General features: G+C 43.8%; 1 protein-coding gene across 3 annotated transcripts in view; it reads left to right on the top strand.

Annotated features, from left to right (window-relative positions):
- Nucleotides 1-3,561: 3,561 nt before the first annotated feature.
- LOC148016724 (E3 ubiquitin-protein ligase XBAT33-like) overlaps nt 3,562-23,806 on the top strand; it is a 46,343-nt gene continuing 26,098 nt past the window's right edge. For 2 of the 3 annotated variants that reach the window (XR_015688146.1, XM_087664499.1), the window contains exons 1-8: nt 3,563-4,219; nt 4,319-4,378; nt 4,476-4,547; nt 21,599-21,774; nt 21,890-22,050; nt 22,217-22,275; nt 22,357-22,403; nt 22,529-22,672. Coding sequence is in view for 2 of the 3 variants with exons in the window: in XM_087664499.1 (XP_087520625.1) it covers nt 4,043-4,219; nt 4,319-4,378; nt 4,476-4,547; nt 21,599-21,774; nt 21,890-22,050; nt 22,217-22,275; nt 22,357-22,403; nt 22,529-22,672 (896 nt within the window). In the remaining variant the exon portion in view is untranslated. Of the gene's footprint in view, nt 4,220-4,318; nt 4,379-4,475; nt 4,548-21,598; nt 21,775-21,889; nt 22,051-22,216; nt 22,276-22,356; nt 22,404-22,528; nt 22,673-23,806 lie in introns of all 3 variants that reach the window. The other variant, XM_087664500.1, reaches the window with a different exon arrangement.

Here is a 23,806-nt window from a genome sequence, read left to right as displayed (position 1 = left end):
GTCCTCAACTAACTGAATTTAGTAGCAATGCCCCCAAGTCAATTGTATATATATATATAGAGAGAGAGAGAGAGAGAGAGAGAGAGAGAGAGAGAGAGAGAGAGAGAGAGAGAGAGAGAGAGAGAGAGAGAGAGAGAGAGAGAGAGAGAGAGAGAGAGAGAGAGAGAGAGAGTGTGTGTGTGTGTGTGTGTGTGTGTGTGTGTGAGTGCACAATCAAGACCCTCAATTTGCTTTTTTCTTTATCATCATTTGATTACTTTTTTCTTTCTGTCTCATGCCATCACAAGCTTTGGACTTAAACCACACTTTATCTTGTTGGCACTCCTTGAACCTTCACCCCCTCCATTGCTAGCTTCCTGGCCATTTGTAGCTCCCCCTTGTTTTAACAATGGCAACACTACCACATGAGGCATTACTACTCCACGTACTAGTGACTTGCGAGAGAGAAGATCTTATGGTACACACAAGCCCCCTTCGAGAGGCATGGATTGAGATGATATATATATACATGAGATAGTTACATGTTGTGTGAAACTCCCATCTATTATGGCTCTTCGTACATATGAATGTTCCACTAGAAGATGTTCCAAACACAAGCAAAATGCCATATTGATCTTCTCCTAAATTAGAAAAATCACTCACTTACAATTCTTTTTGAAAAATCACAACAATAGATCAAAACTTAGAATCATATATGCAAGCCTTGTAATCTAGAAAATTGCAAAGTGCTAAGTGACAAGAAGCCTCAACTTTGTTGAACATGGCTAATGGTAGGCATTAGCTGACTAGTGGCACAACTCCATGCAAGCTCCTCTTGCACATGGCTCCTCTTTTATTGTAGAAAGTAAAAGAGAATGAATTAAAATTCTAATCTCCCCCTTTTATATGCTTTTCTAACTCCTCTTTAACTATGTGATGCAATCAAGATGATTGAGGTCTTTGGCAGACAAATGGTGTGCATACAACTAGTAGGAAATAACAAAATATGCTTGCAAATGGTAGATTATTGAGTGAATGCTTGAAAATGGCATATTGTTGAGTGAAGAGTAGGGAAAGAGGGGGGAAGGGAGAGGGGAATTGCATCGACCAAACGAGTGTAGCTCAATTGCTATGGTTGAATGCAAGGCGAATAGATGGTCTCAAGCTCAATTCCTAAATTAGCACAATCATTTAGTATAGGAATACAAAAGGGTCTTAAGCTTTCCTATGTATTCTACACGGTCATTTATTACAGGAATACAAAAGGGTATTGAGTTCAATTCACCAAACTAAGCCTCTTGAGCTCTTGCAAGTATCTGTATTTGTAATACTATGTGGGTACAACAATCTTGCCAACTCGGCATAACCACCTAATACATGGCACACCCATGATCCACACATAAACCTCCCCTCTTAAGGGAAAAAAGATGACATCTTTTTTTACTATTGGAGTGAAAATGAACATAGAAAAATCAAGGAATGGCATGATGCTTCCAATGCCTCGTATTTGGGGGGGGGGGGGCGGGGGGGAGCTTGGTGACTATAAGTTTGTTAGCTTCATGTCCCTTCAGCATACTTCTTGAATCATGTCAATGTAAAACTTGGTGACTAGAAGTTAACCCTAGCTCATCTCCCCTTGCAAGCTTGCTAAGGTCCCTATGCTTTTGTTGAAAGGAAGGGCTCTTCTTGGAAGCAACTCTTCCATTCTGAAGTCTACAAATAGGGGAACTTTGAGGTCCCAAACTAAGTTTCCTACTGAATTTGTTGCCTAGCCCCCAAGCTCAAGTTAGCATCTAAATCCAATCTCCTGCATCCGTCTTTCTACCTTTCAAGGATATATGACAACAATGGCTATATGTTTTAACTACAATGAAGATGGTGTAGTGTTGAAGCATGTTTCTATCTATTTCTAGGAGTCTTTGGTGATGCCCTTCTAGCTCCAATGTGGTTACTCAACCTTAGTCAATAGCTAGCTTTTATAAAGGTAGGTCATGGCAAGTGCTTGAAAGAGAAGAACATGCAAACCAACAAAAGGGCTTCAATTGAACCTGCCCATTGTCTCCACCATTGTGATGTGCTAGAGACGAGAGAGAGAGAATGAGACCAAAATGAGCATCTTAAGCTCTTGCAAGTACTTTCATTTATAATGCTATCTAGTTAACACAACCTCGCCAACTTGATACATGACACACTCATAACCCACATGTCAAAACTTTTATTTTTCACAAGTAAGACTTTCTTTCTGAAAAAGCGTGAGATCTATATAGAAAACCTAAAAGTAAGCCACTTAACTCGAGTTAAGTTTGGGTAATTTTCTAGGGTAGGCATTATCTTGTCATTGCACCATTTTAATAGCATATGCCATAAAATGCAATGATAACAAAATACAACATGACTTATTTTATCAATAGTATCCTCATAGCATTAAAACACAAGAACTACTATACACTCTTATGCATCTTAGACCTTGACAATATATACTTACTACAACTTTTACAGTGAAAACAAATTCACGTCGATACATCAGTACTCATAGAAATAAATAGACTTACAAAACAATCAAGATCAACATTCAAAAACATGAACACACTACTAGAAAACCCTCACGTGTTTATACATACAAACTCTTGATACATCATCATTAGCATATTTGATTTCATTAGTCATGTCTTGGTTCTAATGTTTTCAATGTGATTGTGTATGCTTCTTAGAGACAAACACAAATACAACAAATCTTTGCTACACAAACATTGGACAAACACAAAGTACACATTTAGTAATAATGTTGAAGTACCTATGAATTTCCAAACAAACAAAAACATGCTAGTAAGTATTGCATTTAAGTATACAATGCTAAGCATTCCAATCACACCTTTGAGGACCTTCACATGCAAACAATGCCCTCATTTACTAGTTAATTCAATGACCTTCATGTAGCAAACTGAGCCATTGTTTCCAAACTTTTGTTCTTTTGGCACAGTTAGAAAGTGCAAAACATCTATACTATTAGTTAAGGAAAGGTGGGGGGCGGGTACCATGTGGCAGCCCCCCACCTCCCCCACAAAAAACAAAGAGAACGCGGGGGTGGGTGCCACGCGTCCAGCACTCGCCCCCTGCAAAAATCGCGCCCGCCCCGGCGCGGAGTGCCTAGTCATCTTTGTATTCCACATTAACAAGCAAACCGTGGCCTATGCGAAGCCCTTCTTTGATAACGTTTCTAAACAAGGTATTATAAAGAACCTTGACTAACCAAAAGTTGAGTTTCTTGTTGTAGGAGATTTCGACATTGATTACAATAAAGCATCAACCAAACGTTGAGTTTCTTGTTGTAGGGGATTTCAACATTGATTACAATAAAGCATCAACCGAACTTATTGCACTCCAAACTCATTTCCACATTTGAGCACGTAATACAGTACACAATTAAGCACGACATGCGCAAAGTATATCAAACAACCATTGATCACATATGGACAAACGTAGGGCATGGGAAAGTAGAATAATCAAGGACAAAACTCCAGCCATTGGACAGCTTCACTCTTCCACATATTAAAATTGTAACCCTTTGGAGGAAAGAAAGAAGAAAGGGAGGAGGGGGAAAAAAAGAAAGGGAGGCAGGTAGTCTACATGATAAGTTGTCCCTTGCTCATTTAACGTGACCATTGCCTGAGAAGGTTGAGAGGTATTGCCAATGTAGGTAGCCTAAAATTCTCTCCTTTCTTCCAGTCTCGACTCTGCTGCCTGTCACTCTGTGTTTGAGTGCTTGTGCATCTTCTCCTCCTCCTTATGGTAGCTGAAGCCCACAGAACAATAGAAAACCCTACTCTGAGATGGCTGCTAGTTATGTGCGTTAGCACCATTTCTGTGTGTGCTAAGTGTCCATAGCCATAGCTTCTTCTGTGTAGTTCTAGCCCTGATTAGCACCTTTTCCGTGGTAAGCATCCATGGCCATAGCTTTCTAGGCCTGCTCCAAACGGTCTCATACAAATTTGCATAGCCACAGCTTGCGTGCGTTTTGCGTGTTCAATGCTCATACCTGCATCTCTACCGCTATTTCCTTCTCATGGGCAACTCCTTGGGCTGTTCTGCGTCTGGGGAGCGCCTCGTCTCTGCTGCCCGTGATGGTGATCTGGTTGAAGCGCGGGTGCTCTTGGGATTCAATCCGCTGCTTGCCAAGTACTCTACATTCGGCGCACTCAATTCGCCGCTTCACTTTGCTGCTGCCAAAGGCCACAATGAGGTGTGGGGCTGCAGTTTAGCTACTACGCTTTGCTGCTCTCAATTTACATTTTCTGCAGCTCTTGGTTGACTACGGCTGGCCCTTCTTGTGCCTAACTAGATTGTTAATCTGCTACTGGAGCATGGAGCTGATGTCAACATCAGGAACTACTGTGGTCAGGTAATATCTATTCATCACACATCATATGTCACCAGCTTGGTTGCATCCCCTTTCAACTTACTGCTAATTTGAAAAGTGCATGGGTGGCATTGTACAGACTGCGCTAATGCAAGCTTGTCGATACGGGCATTGGGAGGTCGTCCAGACATTGCTCCTCTACAAAGCAAACGTGAGTATTGCTATCAATGCTAATGCTATATGGCATTGCTTGTCAAAATTAACTTGTTAACTTACTGACTGTCTCATTTATGTTTCCTGGAAACCATCATTGAACAACTCTGCAGTGCTATCTAATGTAAATTATAGAGTAAGCTTGAAGTCCCTTTACACAGCCGTTTCTTCATCACTGCCAGGTGTCTTAGACATTGTTTTTAAATCTTGTACACTGTTATAGGGTGTCGTTCTGCAAGGTTTTAGAACTTTGCATAACAGAGTGTGATGAACATCATATGGAACGTGTCTTTATAATTTATTTCTGTGCCCTTTTTTGGTAAGGTGCCACATGCCTGCAAGAAATCTGTTGTATGCTATGGCAGACAGACGTTGAAAACCATATATTAGTGTGACTGAAATGAGACATATAGCTGGGTGCTGGTGCTGGATGCTTGTAATGGTTGATGCATGCTCCAATGTGGAAGATCCTTCCCTCGTATGGGTTGGCATGACTGACTGTTTGAAGAGTGTGGTATCTTGGTGAGACTGAAGAAGTTTGCAATTTGTGGCTGGTATATTTGGCATTGCGTGTGGAGGAGGCCCTTTTGATGCCTTTATAGGTCTAGTAGGAAAAGTCTAAGGCATCTTTGATCAAGGTAATCACTTGACTAAGCAAGCCAAAACCCTCGCTAACCAAGCAATCGTATCTTCCTTGATATGTAGTATATTGTGCATCTACAAATGTAAATTATGTAATGCTGCTTTGACTCTACTTCTTGATGGCAAAGCTTGCATATCATGTCCTGCCTAGCCATTTGTATTGCTTTGCTTGCTTCAATCTCCAAAACATGGAATGATATTTGTCCGGTCAATAGCAACTCTAATAGCATGGGATATATGCAAATCAAAGTAGCATATGAGAATGTGATTTGTGTAGTGCTATAACTTGGTAGATAGAAGGCTTGACCATGTCTCTTGAGTATACACGTGAATTACGTTTTGTGTCAAAACTCATATTCCTATTCTCTTGGGAGTTATCATATTGGAAGCACAGTGGCTAGTCTTTTGACAACGTTGACAATACTTGTTTTTCTTAGGTACATTTTGTCACTTGCACTTAAGAGAATTGGAAGTTCCCTTGGGTCTCACTAGGTTGGTTTTCTTAGAAAAAGCAATGAGAGTCCTTCTGTGGAGATCATACTATAAAACTTATCGAATAGCTGAGTGTAACATAGTAGTTGACACTCAAATTCATAGAATGTGGGCATAGTGGGTTGTGAGATCACTTGTTGTTCAAAATGGAAGTATTTTCGTAGTAGTCTATTTAAGAAACATCGTTAGAGGACTTAGGAGCCTCTATGGTGGAGAATTTAGCGAGAAGTCGCTTATACTCAGTCAACTCGACTTTCAAGTCATCCCAATTAGCGATTTTAAAGTTTTGAAGCTCATTATTGGCATACCAAATGATCACACTAGCTTGTTGGCATTCTTAAGCCGTGCTAAGTCCAAAAGTGTGTGGATGAGAAGACAAGCGTGAAGATATGCTAGGGTTTGCACCGAGGAACACATAAAGTATGACTATGTGGTTGAAACATAAAGATTCAGACTAACATGCAAAACTCAAACCCTAAACGCAAAATGCAAAACACAATACGCAAAACACAAAACATAAATAGAGAAGAGAGAGAGAGCTTTGAAGTGAATGAATGAATGTTGTAAATGAATAATAGAATGTATAAGATTCTCAAGGGCAGAGCTATCCAACAGCTAATGGCTCGTGTGATGTGTTGATGTGTATCATCCACGAGAGATGGATTCTGAGTGTGGTATCCACTAGTTGGAGTAGAGACTAATGAAGAAAAGTGTTGAAAACACAAAAATGACTTGATGACGATAATGCAACTGATCACTTACAATGGTGGGAGGTTGGGCGATAGCATAGGCCACGTAGTGGTAGTTGCTAGGGTTGGACAGCTAGTGGAAGATGGCTGATGATTGAAATTTGTAAGATCGGATTTGCATTCTCCGTTTAATGAAAATTTTGGTAATTTACTATTTTGGGGCTATTTTAAAGAGCTAATAAAAGGGTAATGAATTTTTAGCTTAACACCTCCCTCAGGGCCAAAACAGGAACCAAGAAGGGACTGGAAGAGAAACTCAAGTCCATTTTTACCCTAAGGTGTTCCATCTCAAAGCAGTTAGGGCCTTGGACAAAAGATGCACATCGGTTGCCTAGTGGCCTACCAAGACTAGAGAGGCAATGATTATCTTACCAAGGGAGTTGAATTAGTTACCCCAGAGAGGTTATGGCATCGGACAAAGGGTGCTCGTCGCCTATCAAGTCTTGCAAAAGCGGATGGAATCACATTAAACTTTTTTTTTTTTTGGGTTTTTGGTTTTGTTTTATTTTTTGATTTTTTTGTTTTTTTGGTGGGTGAGAATAAGCCTTTCAAGTATCCTGTCACGTGGGGAGAATCAAAAGAGATGGTTAGATCCAATACATCACAAAACAAACAAGCTAACCCAATGACTGGAGGGTATTGATGACAACGAAAGGGTGATGAAGGATGGTGGTGTGGTGGTAAAGAACCAACAGTGGAGATAGCTTAGGATCTTACTAGGTGTGCTTTGCCCAGTGAGATGCATAGTTGTATGCTTCGTGATGAGAATGCACATGTAATTGGTGCTACTTAGTGTCCCTTGTGGGAAAATTGTTTACTTGCCCAAGTGACATTTACAAAGCTGATGAAATCATGCTATGCAAAGGAGAAGGTACAACAGGGGGAAGGCTGGGAGGCTAATGTTGAAGACAAGTGTTGAATCTTGTAGAATATAATGAAATTGTAGGAATCCCCTCTCAACCTTGGATGTTGATGCTGATGAAGAAAGAAGACCATGATGATGGATAAAGATGAGGATGAATCACCTTGAGTGGAAGAGCAAAGCAGAAGTCACTACAATGATAGCATCAAGAGAGATGCTACAAGATTCGTTTTAGGAGGGGACGCCGCCATGCTATTAAAAGAGCAAATCTCCTTGGAAGATAAAACTATAAAAGGAACGGTACATGTCATCAGGTGGTGATACTTTTTGCAGTTGTTTTCCTTATTTACTTATATAAATATTTTATTTTTCTTTTCTTTAGTTGCTGTTGCTTTTACCCCCAAAGTTCTCTTGGATTAAGCCGGGATCTTTGCATGGCCAAAAGAGGCAGTCATTGGGACAAATTGGATTAACGGTTTGTCTGAGCCTTGGGATTGGATTGAATGGGCCTTGAATAATAGAATGCCAGTTGTTTGGGATTGCTTAGCCACTGGAGATGGTGCAGGACAATGAGCCTGGCCAAGACAGAAGATGCATATGTGAGAATGCCCATGGAATAAAAGTTACCGTGACTAAGCCACATTACACTTTTTGATGTGGTTGCAATGATAAAAGTTGCTCAAAACAACTTAAGGAATGTAGGGGTCACTATCCCTAAAATTTAGGGAGTTACTATTTTTGGATCCTAGAATTTGTTTGCGACATTATCTTTGTTTTTGCATGAGGATTAATTCTCTGGTCTATGCCGAGGTCGAATTTTGCACCGATCATGGAGAATTTTAGACCGAAAGGTTTAAACAGGAAAATTGTTATGTGTATGCCATGTGTCACAATTTGGGTACAAATTCCCAAAAGAGAGAGAAAGCATTAAAAAAAAAACGTAATATGTAGGAGGGGTAGATCTGAGCGTGAGATTTTTAGGGGCCGAGGGCAGATTGTTGCAAGTACATCAGCTATGGAGAGTACTTCTTCGTCTCTGACTCATGTACAGATGTAGAGCTTGGTTCCTTTGGTCAACTCTCTCTCTATTCTTAGAGGAAATGCTCTACATGATGGGCTGATTCAATCGAATGTACAATTTTGTGTTTTCTTTGCTCTTCTGCTGAGGCAAGAGCCTCATTGTCCAGGTTCAGGAGCAGCTGATTGCTTCTCCAATGCAAGAACAAAAGAAAGTGATGACCACGCCACACAAGAACATGGTTTTCAGCTCTGATTTAGTGCTGTTTGTGTGACTGTTTTACTGCTAGAATGATGCCAGTTCAAAGGGTTTGTAGTCCAATTGGTATGGAACAGATCTGGAATGGAATAAGACTGACAACAGGTCAAGAAACAGGTGAAAAACAGTAAATACAGAGTAGTGCAGATTGCAATTCTACACTTGAATTATTGAGTTATGGTCGCAGAAAGTGTTTTCCTACTTGGGATGTTGTTTTGGATATGCTGTATTGTCCTTATGTAGGTGAAATTTACTCAGAAAAGATGAAAGCCAATTGTTCACAGGTTTTGTACTTAGGAAGATTTTTTTTTTTTTTTTTGGGTAACTTTCCATCTTTTAATTGATAAAGAAATACCGAAAGGGGCGCTAGTCTTCGGGGCCAATACATTGAAATACAAAATCTTGCAAAAGAATTTGCAAAATAAAGGTCACTAGTGAGATGCTCCAAAGAAAAACAAAACAAAAGGTAAAGCTAAATGAAAAATGTGCAATGAGTGTGTGTATATGTGAATGCAGTGAAAGACTGAAGGACAAACCAAGGATGTGGCCACCATTGTGTATGTTCATCAACAGGTCCTTGCCAATGAAACGCCTAATGAGGTGGAAAAGGGTCCTAGATGAGAGTGCAAAGGGAGACCTAGGAATGGATCGTGTGTTACATGTCTAGTGGCCACTGGTAGAGAAGGAGCTGACAGGGCAGTAGTAGGAGGTGTAGCCCCACTAGACTATCTAGTAGGAGTGGAGGCAGTTGCAGTGGTTTGTGGAGGTTTCTTAGGAGGAAGACAATGAACCCTGATACAACACTTCTTGTCCACATGGCCTGATCTTTGATAGCGTGTGTGAAACCTATTTTTCTTAGGAAGTTGCCAGAATGGTTTTGTTTCTTTAGTTCCATTTGAGAAAGGGATGCCACCCTTGTTTGGGCTTGCCTCCTCAACTTGTGAGTTCTTGCGACTTCTTGTCCACCTATTTTTCTTGGGAGTTGCTAGAAGGGTTTTGTTTCTTTGTTTCTGTTTGAGGAAGGGATGCCACCCTTGTTTGAGATTGTCTCCTCATCTTGTGAGTTCTTGCCACTTCTGGTTTTTTATTGCAAAGAAGAGGTAACCAGATCCCTCTCAAAATAAGAGTATGTGGAGGCTTTCTTGTGGACTTGATCATGCAGTCTTGTGCAACACAAAAATCAATGGTCATTAGGCCATGCCTTGGCAGTCTGTACCTATATTTGGATCCACTTTGCACACTTCAGGGATGCATGGTGGGCATTCTGGGATTAATTCCCAAGTGTACTCCTCTTCCACACCCTATCCACCCTATCCACTGTCATTGACTCACTCCTTCCCAAAAAGTTGCGTTTAGCCTAGTGACCTATTTCTAGATTGCATTTGCTACCTTTGCACCTTGGTGTTCACCTGTTGGCTACGGTTGCCCCAATTTGTTGTCGTCTGATACTTTCCTATCATCTGATTGTTGCCTTGTGTCCATTCAATTGCCGCCTAGGTTGTCGCCATCGTTGGAACCCTACATTTTGCAGTCCTCTCTTTCCTATACTTATCTGTCATTGTTCCAACACTCACATTGTTGTGTTTACTTTGCTTTTAGATGTCTTTAGAGGTACCTTGATGCATTTTGAGATCTGTCGGAGTACAACACACTCTCCAACCCATCACCTCTACCTCGGTCCTCAAGACACGAGAGTTTGGGGTACAATATGTTAAGAAACCCTTTACCCCTAGTTTTGCGCTCTGTGTTTTGCATTTAGGGTTTCATAGTGGACAGCCCCAAAAAGGGGTTGGGCGCCCATAGTGGGGTGCCACCCTAGATAGCCAGTGTCCTCCCTTTGAGCGCCACCCTAGATAGTCTCGTGCCTATTTATAGGTTGCCTTTGTCACTCATTCTTTACGGCTGATTCATTTAGTCCGTCACCTCTTCTCTCTAGTCTCTCCACTGCCCTCACACCCCTTTAGGAGGACATTGCGGTTCGCGGCTGTCTTCATCATCTTCCTTGTGCTATGGCACCCTTATTCCCTTGTATCATATTCACTCCATTCCATTCATCAGAGCTTCTTCTCTTTTCTCTTCTCTTCTCCATGTTTGCCGAGCTCACTTCGTGTTCCTCCCCGCAAACCCTACTATCTCGTTGGTACGCCATCTTTTGACATGGTATCAGAGCTAGATCTGCTCAAACAATGGCAAAGATCCTCCACTCTAGTGGAGGCCGGTGGTGGGTTTGGCATCCACTTCTCTTCTTCTTCTTCTGTTGCATCAACACCCTAATTTACGGCTGCTCCCTACTGCGTTTGCTGTTTTCCAGATTGCGTTTAGGGCTACTGCGGTCGCCTCAACTTCCCCTTTGGTGTGTTTACTGTTGGCAGCTCTTTTGCTGCACCTGGCGGTATTCCAGCACCTGTTCTCTGCTGCTGGTGGCTCAGCTAGACTAATGGCGGCTCCTCCCTACTGCTAACAGCTCATTCAGTCAGTTGGCGGTTGTTCTTTGCAACCTGGTGGCTCAGCCAGTCTACTGGCAGCTATTCTTTGTTTAGTCAGATTGCTGGCAGCTGATCTCTGCTGCTGGCTGCTCAGCCAGACTGTTGGCGGCTCCTCCCTGCTGTTGGCGGCTAAGCCAAAATGCTGGTGGTTGTTCTCTGTTGCTGGTGGCTCAGCCAGACTGTTGGCGGTGATATTCTGTAGCCGGTGGCCCCTCCCTCCCTGTTGCAAGCTATGCTTGCAACTGGTGGCTCCTCCGTGCCAGCTGGTAGCTCCTTCTTGTAGATGGCAGCTCACTTCTAGCCCTTCCATTGCCCTCCCAGCCCTTGAGGTGGACATTGCAGTTCATGGTTCGTGGTTGATCTCTTCCTTCTTTAGCAAGGTACACTGATACCCATGGCTTCTTTACCAATAGATGACCAATCTACTGGGTGCTCCTATTGTGGCATCACCGGATATACCATCGATGCTTGCGGACTTTGGCCTTTGCTCCCCACCCCCCGGTAGTATATGCATCTTTCACTAGGCACTCCTTGTGCCACCTCTCCCTTCTCGGCCACAGAGATCGTTCTGCATCGGCTATTAGAGTATTATGCTCAAGGCAATAAGACACATTCAATGCGTAGTAAGTTCTTTCGAGCACATGGAGGATAGATTGGCTCTACGACCTCTTGAAGATTGTCGCAATGCCGGTGGCAGTCTTCTCCTACCCATTTTCGGGTGCGGTGGCTACCTCGGCCCGTGGTTTTGCAGCCCACTCCATTGAGAGACAATGATTGTTTGATACTGTCTCCTCGTTAGTTTGCTCCTTTGAGAGATAGTGGCTGCTCGACTCCTTCCTCTTCTTCAGCTTCCCGGTCCGCTCCATTGAAAAGCAGCGACTATTGCCTAGTCATTGCTCAATTTGAGCCCCACCCTTCACCCTCGCCTACTCAGGTTCGAGAGGCCACCTTCGGGAGTTCTTTCTTGTGTTTAGCAGTTTATTTCAGCACTTGTCTATGCTTCCATTGCTGCACCACTTCTAACATGGTATTAGATTGTAGGATCTAGATTCTTGTTGCGATTTTTCTGTTGATTACATGTCTTTTTTCCCCTTGCTGATCAAGCTTGCGTTTTTTTAGACTAGTCGCTTGCATTTTCAGCACTAGCCTGCGTTTTTGGTTTTTTGCCCCTAACCGTGGCTGGTCAATTGCTTGTACAGGCCTTTTTTGCTGCTCTTGGTAGTTTTTGACTTGTTTTTCTTCATTTTGCAGCCGATGGCCTTCATTTTTGATCGGATTTTTGATTACATTGCAGGTGAACTCTCATTTTATGGAGTATTTGTTGTTGGTTTGTTTGTATTCTCTCTCCAGATGCCCTCTATCTTCTATTTTCTCTTCTTTTCCTCTCAAGATGGCTTCTCTATGCACTTCTACAGATGATAAGTTACATGGACCTGACTATCTTACATGGAGTGTTGTGATGAAAGCTTGGTTTGTGTAGAAGTGGAGTACATTGTATGTGGAGTTATTTCTTGGCCTCAACGTCCTTTTCCTCTTCCCGAAGATTTTGATGAGGACAACCATAAGGAAGTTGTGCTTATATGGGATTCAGACGATGCTCGTGAGTATTTTGCACTTCTTTGGTGTATTTCTAAAGAAGTTCTCCCAACTGTTACCATGTAGAACCTCACGAGAGATATGGTCAAAGCTTCAGATGTTGTACAAGGCACCTTTCCCTATGCATGCTGTGACCCTTTATGGACAGCTTCAGCAGATGAAGTTCGAGTCCAAGGATACCATTCAATCATTTTACTCCATGTTACACAGGTACAGGGCTGGCTTCGACACATGCAGTTTGCCCTTTCAAAGGCACATCTCGTGGGTATGGTACTCTACAAGCCCCCCAGAGTTTGTTGGAGTGGTGAATGCTTTGAGGATGAAGACATTCTCTACACTTGTGAGCTTTACGCATGTTCTCCATGTTGCTTGAGCATGAGATATCTTTGCGTTTACAGGGGAGACTCTCATCTCATTATGGTGGATCTAGTGAGGCCTTTATAGCTTCAGAGAGGGGTGTTAAGACGAAGAAGTCGAAGACCCAACGTTATACATGAGGGGACACTTTAGCGGTCTTGACTAAAGGCGGGGAATCCATAGTCACATATGTTCAGAGGTATTTTGGATAGGATAGTTTTGTATGCTACTATGAGACATTGTTGATAGACATTGAGATCTGTTATGACTCTTCTTTATTTCAAGAGTCAGTACAATCGACATTGATCTTAGGTTTTCTCCGAGACACCTTGGTGGTGGCTTGATCACCCACTACTTGGGTATCCATGGTTTCACTCTAGTGGTTCTTTGTTGTATATGATTATCTTTGTATCATTGTCTTGTCTTAGATCACCCACGATTTGAGAGAGGGTATTAGGAGTCTAGTCAGCTTATGTGTGAGTTTGGGCTATGCTTGACATTACTGGGTAATTTAGGCATTTTACAGTGGTCATTTTAGTAATTATTTAGGTGGTGAACAACTGCCATATTTGGCATACTTTGGCCTATTTATTCAATGGCTCCTCCTCCATTCAATCATCTTCAGGTAGTCTTCTTGTTGGAGAGGGGAGCCAGTGTCGGTGTTGTCAGAGTGCAGCGATGCGGATGCGTAGGACTGAGAGAGAGAGAACGCAGAGAGAGAAGAGAGAGAAAGAGACAATGGAAGATGAAGATCTGCTGTATAAAGTGTGCTGAATACAAAGATATGCAGATATATACACAGGCGCAGTGCGCTGGACTGCGTGTCTCCACCTCGACGATGCAACCTGCTGTTCACCTCGAAGTCCGCTGCAGTCTGCACTGTCTCCTGTCTGAAATCTGCGAACAGAGACGGAATCTGCGCGTGTCACCGGTCTGTAATTTGCGAGCAGAGAAGTGTAGGAGACTGTTGGAAAAAATCGGCTATTTATAGCCAGAAAACTGGGCGAAAATAGGGCGCCAGAAAACAGCCTGTCGGCTGCAGCCGACTGCCTGCACAGGTCGGACTGCCACGTCGGCTATTTATAGCCAGAAAACTGGGCGAAAATAGGGCGCCAGAAAACAGCCTGTCGGCTGCAGCCGACTGCCTGCACAGGTCGGACTGCCACGTGGCAGTCCGACTGTGCAGTCCGACTGCACACTGCTGCTCCTGTCCGACTGCACTGGCTGCCTGTCCGACTGCACTGGCTGTGATCTCTAACACCCTCTCTCAGAGCCTGGGCAGGGCAGAAGCCTGAGGGATCTGGAATGTCTCCGAAGTAGAGCCTGGGGAAGTGCCTTCGTAAACAAATCCGCAAGATTGTCCTCCGTCTTGCAGTACTCCATAGTGATGGTCTCATCCAGAAGCTTTTCTGTGATGAAGTGGTACTGGATCTCTATGTGCTTCGTCTGGGCATGAAAAAACAGGGTTCCGTGCCAAGGCAATGCAACTCTCATTGTCACATTGCAGCAAAGTAGGACGAGTCTGGGAGCACCCAAGCTCCTCCAATAATCTCCGAAGCCACACAGCCTCACATGTGGTGGAAGACGCGGCCCGATACTCCGCCTCAGTAGACGAAAGGGCTACCGTGGGCTGCTTCTTGCTACTCCATGAGATAACACCTGCACCCAAGGTAAAGCAGTAACCTGCAGTAGACCGCCTGTGGTCCACATCACCGGCCCAATCTGAGTCGCTCCAACCTGCAAGTACAAGATCTGAACCATCTGTCCCTGCGTGATAATGAATCCCTAAATCAGACGTTCCCCTCAAATACCGAAGTATCCTCTGAGCAGCTTGTCAATGCACCGTCTTAGGTTCACTCATGAACCCTGCCAAGAGCCCAACAGCAAAACAAAGATCAACCCTTGTGTGGAGAAGCCAAATCAAGGATCCAATCAACTGACGATAGCGGGAAGCATCCACCATAGGAGAAGCTGAATGGGAAGTGGCCTTTCAGTTCGGATCCATAGGAGTAGAAAGGGTCCGACAATCCTCCATCTCAAAAGACACCAAGAGCTCCTGTACATATCTCTGTTGAGAGATGAAGATCCCTCTCTGAGACTGATAAATCTCATGGCCTAAAAAAAAATGGAGTAGACCCAAGTCCATCATCTCGAGCGTCCGATGTAAAGCTGACTTCGTCTCTTGGACTTGCTGTGCATCATCACCTATGATAATCAAGTCATCAACATATAACACAAAAAGCACACAACCATCCTCGGAAGTGTGAACATAAAGCTGCGGATCGGCCTTGAAACGGCGATATCCCAACTGAGGCTGGAGGAACGAATCAATCTTCTCGTTCCATGTACGAAGAGCCTGCTTGAGGCCATACAAGGCCTTCTTCAACCTGTAGACTTTCCCATCTGAAGATCCAAAGCCAGGAGGCTGCTCAACATAGATCTCCTCCTTCAAATCACCATTGAGAAAGGCCGACTTCACATCCAACTGGTAAACAGGCCATCTCCTATGGCCAGCCAAGGCAAGAATAGCTCTAATGGTCGCCATACGAGCTGTGGGGGCAAAAGTATCATGACAATCAATCCCTGGGCGCTGTGCAAAACCTTTAGCAACAAGGCGAGCCTTGTGCTTATCCAAAGAACCATCGCTAAGGTATTTGGTCTTGAAGACCCACTTGACGCCAATCACCTTCTTATTCAGGGGGCGGGGCACGAGTGACCAAGTGCCATTCCTCTCAATAGCCTCCAACTCGGCTTCCATAGCTTTCTTCCATGGTGCGGATTGTAAAGCCTCCTTCACGGAGGTGGGCTCGCGATCTTGCATAATACGGGTTATCAAACAATAGTTAGAGCAAACAAGCTCCGTAGAATGTGCCTGGTGCCGCCGTGACCGCCGCGGACCATTCTGCGGTCCCCACTCCTCAGGAACCCCCTCGATCCCTGAATCACGGAGTGTGTCACGGGCCCATCGAGGAGGAGGCCGAACCTCCCCTCGTCTCTCTCCATCAGCTGAAGACTCTGGAATATCCACCGGTGGTAACTCCACAGGGGTGTCCGGTGGAACAGTAGACTCTGTGTCAGAAACAGAATCATAATCAAAAGGTACGGGCTCCAATGGAACTGAAGCAGGAGCCCCAACTCTCCCCTGGATCTCCAAGAATGGGATGCTCCTCACCCGTTGATATAGCCGGAACCTCCACAAACCGCACATCTCGACTAGTGTACACATCCCGCTTGACAGGATCATACAATCGATAGCCTTGGGACTGGGAGCTGTAGCCAACAAATACCTGTCTTTGGGAAGCTGCTTCAAATTTATCACGGTGAGCCTTGGGAATGTGAACATAGGCATCATACCCAAAGACCCTAAAGTAAGAAACATCTGGCTTAGTCCCAAAGTAAGCCTCAAACGGAGTCATCCCATCAACGGCCGAAGTGGGGGATCGATTAAGGATGTAGACTGCAGTAGCCACAGCCTTGGCCCACAGAACCTGAGGGGTTTGTCGGTGCTTCATCATGGTGCGCGCCATCTCGATCACACTGCGGTTTTTCCGTTCAAGAATGCCATTTTCTTGAGGAGTGTTGGTATTGGCAAACTCCTGGTAAATACCTTTATCTACACAAAACCGAGCAAACTCATTAGAAACAAATTCACCGCCCTTGTCGGATCGCAAGGTCTTCAACTTCCGGCCCGATCGGTTCTCCTCAAAGAGAAGCCAATCCTTGGAAGTGTGAGAAAGCTTCTGACTTTAATGCCAAAAAATAGGCCCATGTCAGTCAGTTTATAAATGCCGTTCTCCTCATATCCGGATGATAGAACCTTCCTCGACCCACGATCAAGGACTCGCACCGTAGTACTGTCAAACTCCACCAAAAGGCCAAGGGAGCAAATCTTATGAACTGACAGGAGATGGTACCCTAAACCTGGTACATGCAAAACCTCTGAGGTATGGGTACCACCTCGTCCATCTGGAATAAGCTGCATCTTACCCCGGCCTGCAATAGATACTGAAGAGCTATCTCCAATGAGAATCTGCCCACGCGAGTGTCGCAACTGGGCAACACCATCTGATGAAGGGGTCATGTGCCGGGAGGCACCACTATCAACGATCCACTCTCGAGCCTGGGGAGCCGTCATCGCAGCATCAGAAGCATTCGGTGAAGAGTCCTCAATGACAACTAAATGAAGAAATGCAGCTGATGAGGGGGCAACCACCGCTCCAGAATCCTTTGTGTCCTTCTTGTTGGCGTCCTTCTTGTCTTTGTCAGGGCAATCCTTCTTCCAATGGCCAGTCTTTCCACAAATGTGACATGTGGATTCTTTGTCCTTGTCCTTGTCCTTGTCCTTCTTTGACTTGTTATCCCCCTTCTTCTTCTTTTGGTCCTTCCCCTTCTTCTGAGAGGCTTGACCTGTCAGCGCCTCCGACTTGGAAGCATTCTGTCCCTTTAATTGTTCCTCTTGGTCCAAGACCATAGGAACCAACTCTTCCCACCGAAGAGTCGACTCTCGGCCCGAAGCAATAAGGGCAGAGTAAAATGTACCGAATCGTGGCGGCAACTGGGACAATAGTGTGATCGCCATGTCTTCGGAGGAAATCGGCTTCCCCGCATTCTGAACCTGCATCTGAAGCTGCCTTAGCTTGTTGATGTGCTCCCGCAATGAAGAAGACTTGTTTACGGACAAGGTCCGCATCTGTACCTCCAAAGAAACCCGCTTCATAAGGGTCATTCGATTGTACATCTGATCAAGCTCCAGCCATATCTCCCGAGCCACCGTCAAGTGCTCGATGTGAGCTATCACGGTTGTAGTACATGATAGAAAAAGAAAGGAACGAATCCTGGCATTCAGTTTGTCCCAATGAGACTGAGCCTTGGCCAACTCCGCACGAGCATCGGAAGAGAGTTTGGACTCATCTCTTACCGAGGGCCGGTCGATCTCCTCCTATACAAGCTCCGCCAAATCATAGGACTCAAGGATGGCCAACATCATGACGCGCCAAATACGGTAGTTGTCGCCTTCGAGCTTCTGATCTGCAGGAAGAGCCGGTAAGACAGGCACCTTCCGGTCCATAATCGACTGGAACTCCAAGTCAATCTCTGTAGACATCTTCACCTGTAATGCCTTCACAAATGCAAAAGCAGCCCCCTCTGACTGTGAAAACTCAGCCTGCTAAGGCTCTTCCGCGTCCTGAAACGTCTTTATCCGCCGGAGGCGATGAAAAAGCAAAACTTGCACTTGTAGGCTGAAAACGCAAACTTCCTCCGCGTCAAACAGCAGTAAACAGCAGCAAATCCACCACTTGGACTCCTTTCCTGTGCGCCCACGCTTGCCTCAGCCTTGTTCCAAGGCGCAGCCCTCCTGTCTGCCCTCAAACGCTGAAAAGTGTGCTGAATACAAAGATATGCAAAGTGTGCTGAATACAAAGATATGCAGATATATACACGGGCGCAGTGTGCTGGACTGTGTGTCTCCACCTCGACGATGCAACCTGCTGTTCACCTCGAAGTCCGCTGCAGTCTGCACTGTCTCCTGTCTGAAATCTGCGAATAGAGACGGAATCTGCTCGTGTCATCGGTCTGTAATCTGCGAGCAGAGAAGTGTAGGAGACTGCTGGAAAAAATCGGCTATTTTTAGCCAGAAAACTGGGCGAAAATAGGGCGCCAGAAAACAGCCTGTCGGCTGCATTAAATGCAGCCGACTGCCTGCACAGGTCGGACTGCCACGTGGCAGTCCGACTGTGCAGTCCGACTGCACACTGCTGCTCCTGTCCGACTGCACTGGCTGCCTGTCCGACTACACTGGCTGTGATCTCTAACAGGTGCGCACATAGCCAATGACTCACTGTTGTATGCATTATTCTCGTGTTTGGTATATGGATTCCATTTCTCAAGCACATCTTAGAGTTCTCTTCGTTTGCAGTGTTCTTTTGTTCTTCTGTCTTGTGTTTTGGAGTTTATGTTAGCACTTGTCTATGCTTCCATTGCTGCACCACTTCTGACAACTTGCTCTTGGAGGGTCTCTTGCTGGACAGAAATGACTTGTCAGTTGTTGTAGCCGTTATGGTAGTCTTTTCTTTCTCTCTCTCAGCTTGCACACGGCTAGAATAAAGCCCCCCCCCCCCCCCCCCCCCCCCCCTCTCTCTCTCTCTCTCTTTCCCCCCCTAAAAAGCCTCAAAAACATATTTTTCACTTGCATGGGCAAGTTTAACTAAGTGGTAGTCTTCTAATCTCATTTTTTAGCATTATCTAGCTTATTAAATTAATGTTTCAGAATTGATGTCCACCAATGCTTAAGTCCGCCCAGAAAACCATGAGTGATCGCATTAAAAATGTCTATTCTGCTTGTTTGTGGTTTTTCAACTATTCTTTGGCCAACATAGGCGTACATCGTATAGATTAACAATTTGATTTCTTTTGATGTTTTTCCATCAATGGACGAAATAGGAAGTGATTTGATCTTTTTAGGTACTCCAATCTTCTTATAGAAATCAATATAAGAAATCTTTGAGGTAGAAGCTGTGTTGGTAGCATTTACTGGTAAAGTTGCAGTAGCAAGAGTAGATGGATGATAATGATGATTGTGAGTATTCATATGTACTCTGCGGATAGATGTAGGGGATTTGGACTTGTGTGAATTCTTTTTCTATCACACTTTCACCATCTTCGTCTGAAGATATGATAGCATATGCCTTATTTTGCTCAAAATAAGCTTGGTCTCGATAATACCATGCAGGTATTTCCGAAGAAGGAAGATGTGGTGGATTTTGCTCTATACTCTCACCTAGGATTTTAGAATTTAGTCTGTTGTGAACATGGCGAGTAAATTCCTCATTATCTTGTTCTTTTGGATCAATGCATAGGGGCATTTGATCTAAAATCCTGTTTTCTTCTTTTTGCATTTTGATTTTTTCGAGGTCAAGATCTATGTCATCAAAGGCTACTTTATAGTCTTTCTCTGACCATTATGGAAACATCAACTCCAGATATTCGGCCAATTTAATTGCTGTAGAGCCTGGTTGAATAGACTTTTGAAACAATGTTGAGTCCTGTGATTGATGTGACCATGAACTAGTGGGTTGACAATAGATATCCTGAATTTGCTGTAAGATATCTTCTGGATAATCTGTATCTTGTTAGTTTTTATAACAAAACAAATCTTGTTCAGGGAGTATTGGTGTGGTAGGGTGATATGTAGATTTGGAGGTACCTTCTCTAGTAGGTATAATCTCCTTTTCTTTTCCTTTGACAGAAGTGTGCATATTGAATGTTCCAGTGGAGGGAGATGTGAAATGTGATGTCCATCCTTTGTGCAATCTATGTAGACTTGGAGGTATCTTCTCCAGTAGGTATAATCTCCTTTTCTTTTCCTTTGACAGAAGTGTGCATATTCAATGTTCCAGTGGAGGGAGATGTGAAATGTGATGTCCATCCTTTGTGCAATCTTTTGTTGGAGAAGTTTGACCAATCTGTTGGATTGCTGGACATGGGTACTATTGCTGAGGGAAAATGAGCTGTAGTTGATGTAGCTGGCTTTGTAATGGTATTCTTTTGTATTTGCTGACTCAATGTGAGTAGCTGATCTGCTATTTGCTGTAATTATTCCATTTTTTCAATTACTCCTGTGAGTGCAAGGTCAGTCCAATTGACTGCTTGAATTTCTGCTGTCCAAGAATTGTTGGGTGTTACACTGCTCATCGTTTCATTTCTTGCTTAGTGGTCAGATAGATTTGGGGTTTGATTTCTCAAGTATGGACTTTAGTGACGCATTGGCATGCAAGCATTTGTCCCGAGGTCTTGGCAAGTTTCCATGGATGGGTACTTACAGGCAGAGCATCTCTGCTGCTTTCATCATCTGTGTTGGACTGGTCTTTGGCGTATGTGAAGGATCCGTAATGCATTCATCTTTTGTGGTCATGTGGGCTGTGTTTGAAGATTGCTAATGTGGCAAATGAGTTCCATGATTTTGGCTTGTGTAATTGTTAGAGAGGTGGCTGCTCTGTTGTTGGGGATTTTCCATTCCACCCTGGTTGTATCCACTTCATGACTTTCTTTTCTCGTCATGGTAGCCTTTTGACTTTTTATGTTGTTTTTTGTGTGTCTTTGATATTGCTTGATTGGCCAGAAGGCCCTTTATAAATATATCTGTTCTTTAATTCAAAATCCCTCATGAGAGAATGTGTATGTGTCTGCTTGTGTGCACGCATGTGCACATGCCACTCACGCACGGTGCATGTGTCAGTCCCTTCTTGGCTGTTCACTTGTTAGGAGTGCGTCAAGAGCTGTAGCCTGTGCCTCCAGTTTGGAACTTGCTTCCTAGACAGTTTTGTTTAAAGATGCTGTTCTGGTGTCATGGAGGCCTGTCTGAGATAGGGCTAAATAAACTGGATCAAGATGATCTGAAAGTTTATGCAGATTCTTTAACATGACTTGCACTGGACTCTGTATGCTTAAGTCAAAGAAAACTGCTGGTATTGCTATTGGCTGTATCAGCTAATACTTTATTTTTTGTTTTGTTTTTTGAAAATGTTTGACAAATTCTTGTTGTGATCTTGTTAAGGCATTTGTAGAGTGTTGACTTGCTGTGGCATACAGGTTAGCAGGGCTGATTACCTCAATCGCCGCACTGCTTTCCATTTTGCTGCTGTAAATGGACATGCGAGATGCATAAGGCTTTTGGTTTCAGATTATATACCAAGTGCGCCTTATCGTTGGGGCAGCTCAGCTTCAGTGGCGAAGAGAGGCGAAACTTCTTCTTCACGAGATCAAATGTAAGTTTCAGTTTGTGCATGTAAACTAAGTTACACTTTGTTTTGGATATTTCTTTGTTGCTTGGAAATTGCCAGTTTGCTTACTTATAAGCGTCTCTTGTTTTGGTCTCTCTAGTGCTCTATCCAAACTTGTCAGCAAGTCAGCTGATGGCGGTATCACTGCGCTCCATTTGGCTGCACTTAATGGGCACGTTGATTGTGTGCAGCTGCTACTTGATTTGTTAGCCAATGTTTCAGCTACGACTTTTCATTATGGCACTGCAATTGATCTCATAGGTAATTATAACTATGCTGCTGATATTATCTGAAAAAGAGCCATTACCAGAGTACAAACAACGTGTTGGATGACTAACGATGTGGTATGTTTGCACAAAGTGACAGAGACTTAGCAAGCAAGTTGTAACTTTACATTCTTTGCCTCATCATTTAACTTATACTACAGGTGCTGGGAGTACTCCTCTACACTATGCAGCCTGTGGGGGTAGCCTGCAGTGTTGTCAGGTAATATGATTCTGACAACTGCCATGAATTCAGTTTGAAAGTCAATATTGTTCAAGCTGGTTTGAATTACATTCTTTCCAGGTTCTCATTGGAAAGGGGGCAAGCCGGACTGCTCTTAATTGCAACGGGTATGTGCAGCACCACCTTTTTTTATGAGGTCCTTTAGGCTTAATCTGATGGAAGTGATTTCTACCCCTTATAATTATACGACATAAGTGAGTACGGTCATGCACACTCATTTCTGAATTTACAGCTGGATACCATGGGATGTTGCACGTGTGTGGGGAAGACATTGGGTGGAAAGTCTGTTGGCTCCTAACTCACAGGTTTCTGTACCCTCGCTTTCAATGTCGAGGTTCATGTCTCTTCCATTGATGAGCATTATGCAAATTGCTAGGTAAGATCACAATCATTACTGTGTGGAATTGTTAAAAGAGTTATCATTTGTTGTTTGAGCCACATTTAGTTGAGGTGTGAATCCAAAGTGATAGCAGGGGTTGTCATTGTTTTGGTTTGTTGTTCACTTATGATGAACAGGGATATGAAATAGACATCAGCCAAGAGTGACCATATGCCCTCCCAGGCAGTTGTGTTTTTTCCTTCATTGAGGGTAGTGGGAACTTTGATTGCATCTTGTTTCACAAAAAAGACCCACCTTGCTTGGAATTCTGTTTTGTTTTTTGCATGATTCTAGAATCGTCGTCATCTTGACTGCATTGGCTAGGAGGCATTGCTTGACCTTCCTTGATTAATCAAACTGCACATTGAAAATGGTCCCATCCTTGGAGTGCCACATTTTACGACCCCATTGGGAGCTCCCTAATGTAGTGGCTTAAAGCATAAAGAACCAGACACAATTATATCCACCCAATGAGGATCAACAAATAATCTCCATTCTTGTGGACATAAAGAGTGCTCTTAGTTTGTGGGTTAGTGAAACCAAAAACAATCAAATGAGCACGCCTTTTTCTCTTACCATGCCCTAGGTGCCTATTTCAAGCCATACAATGCCTTATGCAAATGACACACCTTGCCCTTTGGCCCTTTCAAAACAAAGCTGGGAGGTTGAGTGACATAAACCTCATGTAGATCACCATTTAGAAAAGCACTCTTCACATCCAAATGATGCACATGCCATTCAAAGTGAGCATCCAAAGCAATGATACTATGAATGGTAGTTTTAAGTGAAGCAGGGGCAAAAGTCTCATTCTAGTCAATCCCATGCTGATGGGCATGTCAAAAGATGACATATCAACGAGATAGTAGGGTTTGCGGGGAGGAACACGAAGTGAACTCGGCAAACATGGAGAAGAGAGAATAAATTGTGATGAATGGAATGGTGAAGTTCTGAATCATGGAGTGAATGTAATACAAGGGAACAAGGGTGCCGTAGCACAAGGAAAATAATGAAGACAACCATGAATCACGAACCGCAATGTCCTCCTAAAGGGGTATGAGGATAGTGGAGAGGCTGGAGAGAAGACGTGACGGATTGAATGAATCAGCCGTGAGGAATGAATGAGAGTGGCCT

Source organism: Lygodium microphyllum, chromosome 23 (genome assembly GCF_053477565.2).
Source record: "Lygodium microphyllum isolate KBCC chromosome 23, Lygodium_microphyllum_v1.1.10, whole genome shotgun sequence".
Taxonomy (NCBI): Eukaryota; Viridiplantae; Streptophyta; class Polypodiopsida; order Schizaeales; family Lygodiaceae; genus Lygodium; species Lygodium microphyllum.
The sequence above is the reverse complement of the archived record's forward strand: the minus strand, read 5'-3'. Positions and strand labels throughout refer to the sequence as shown.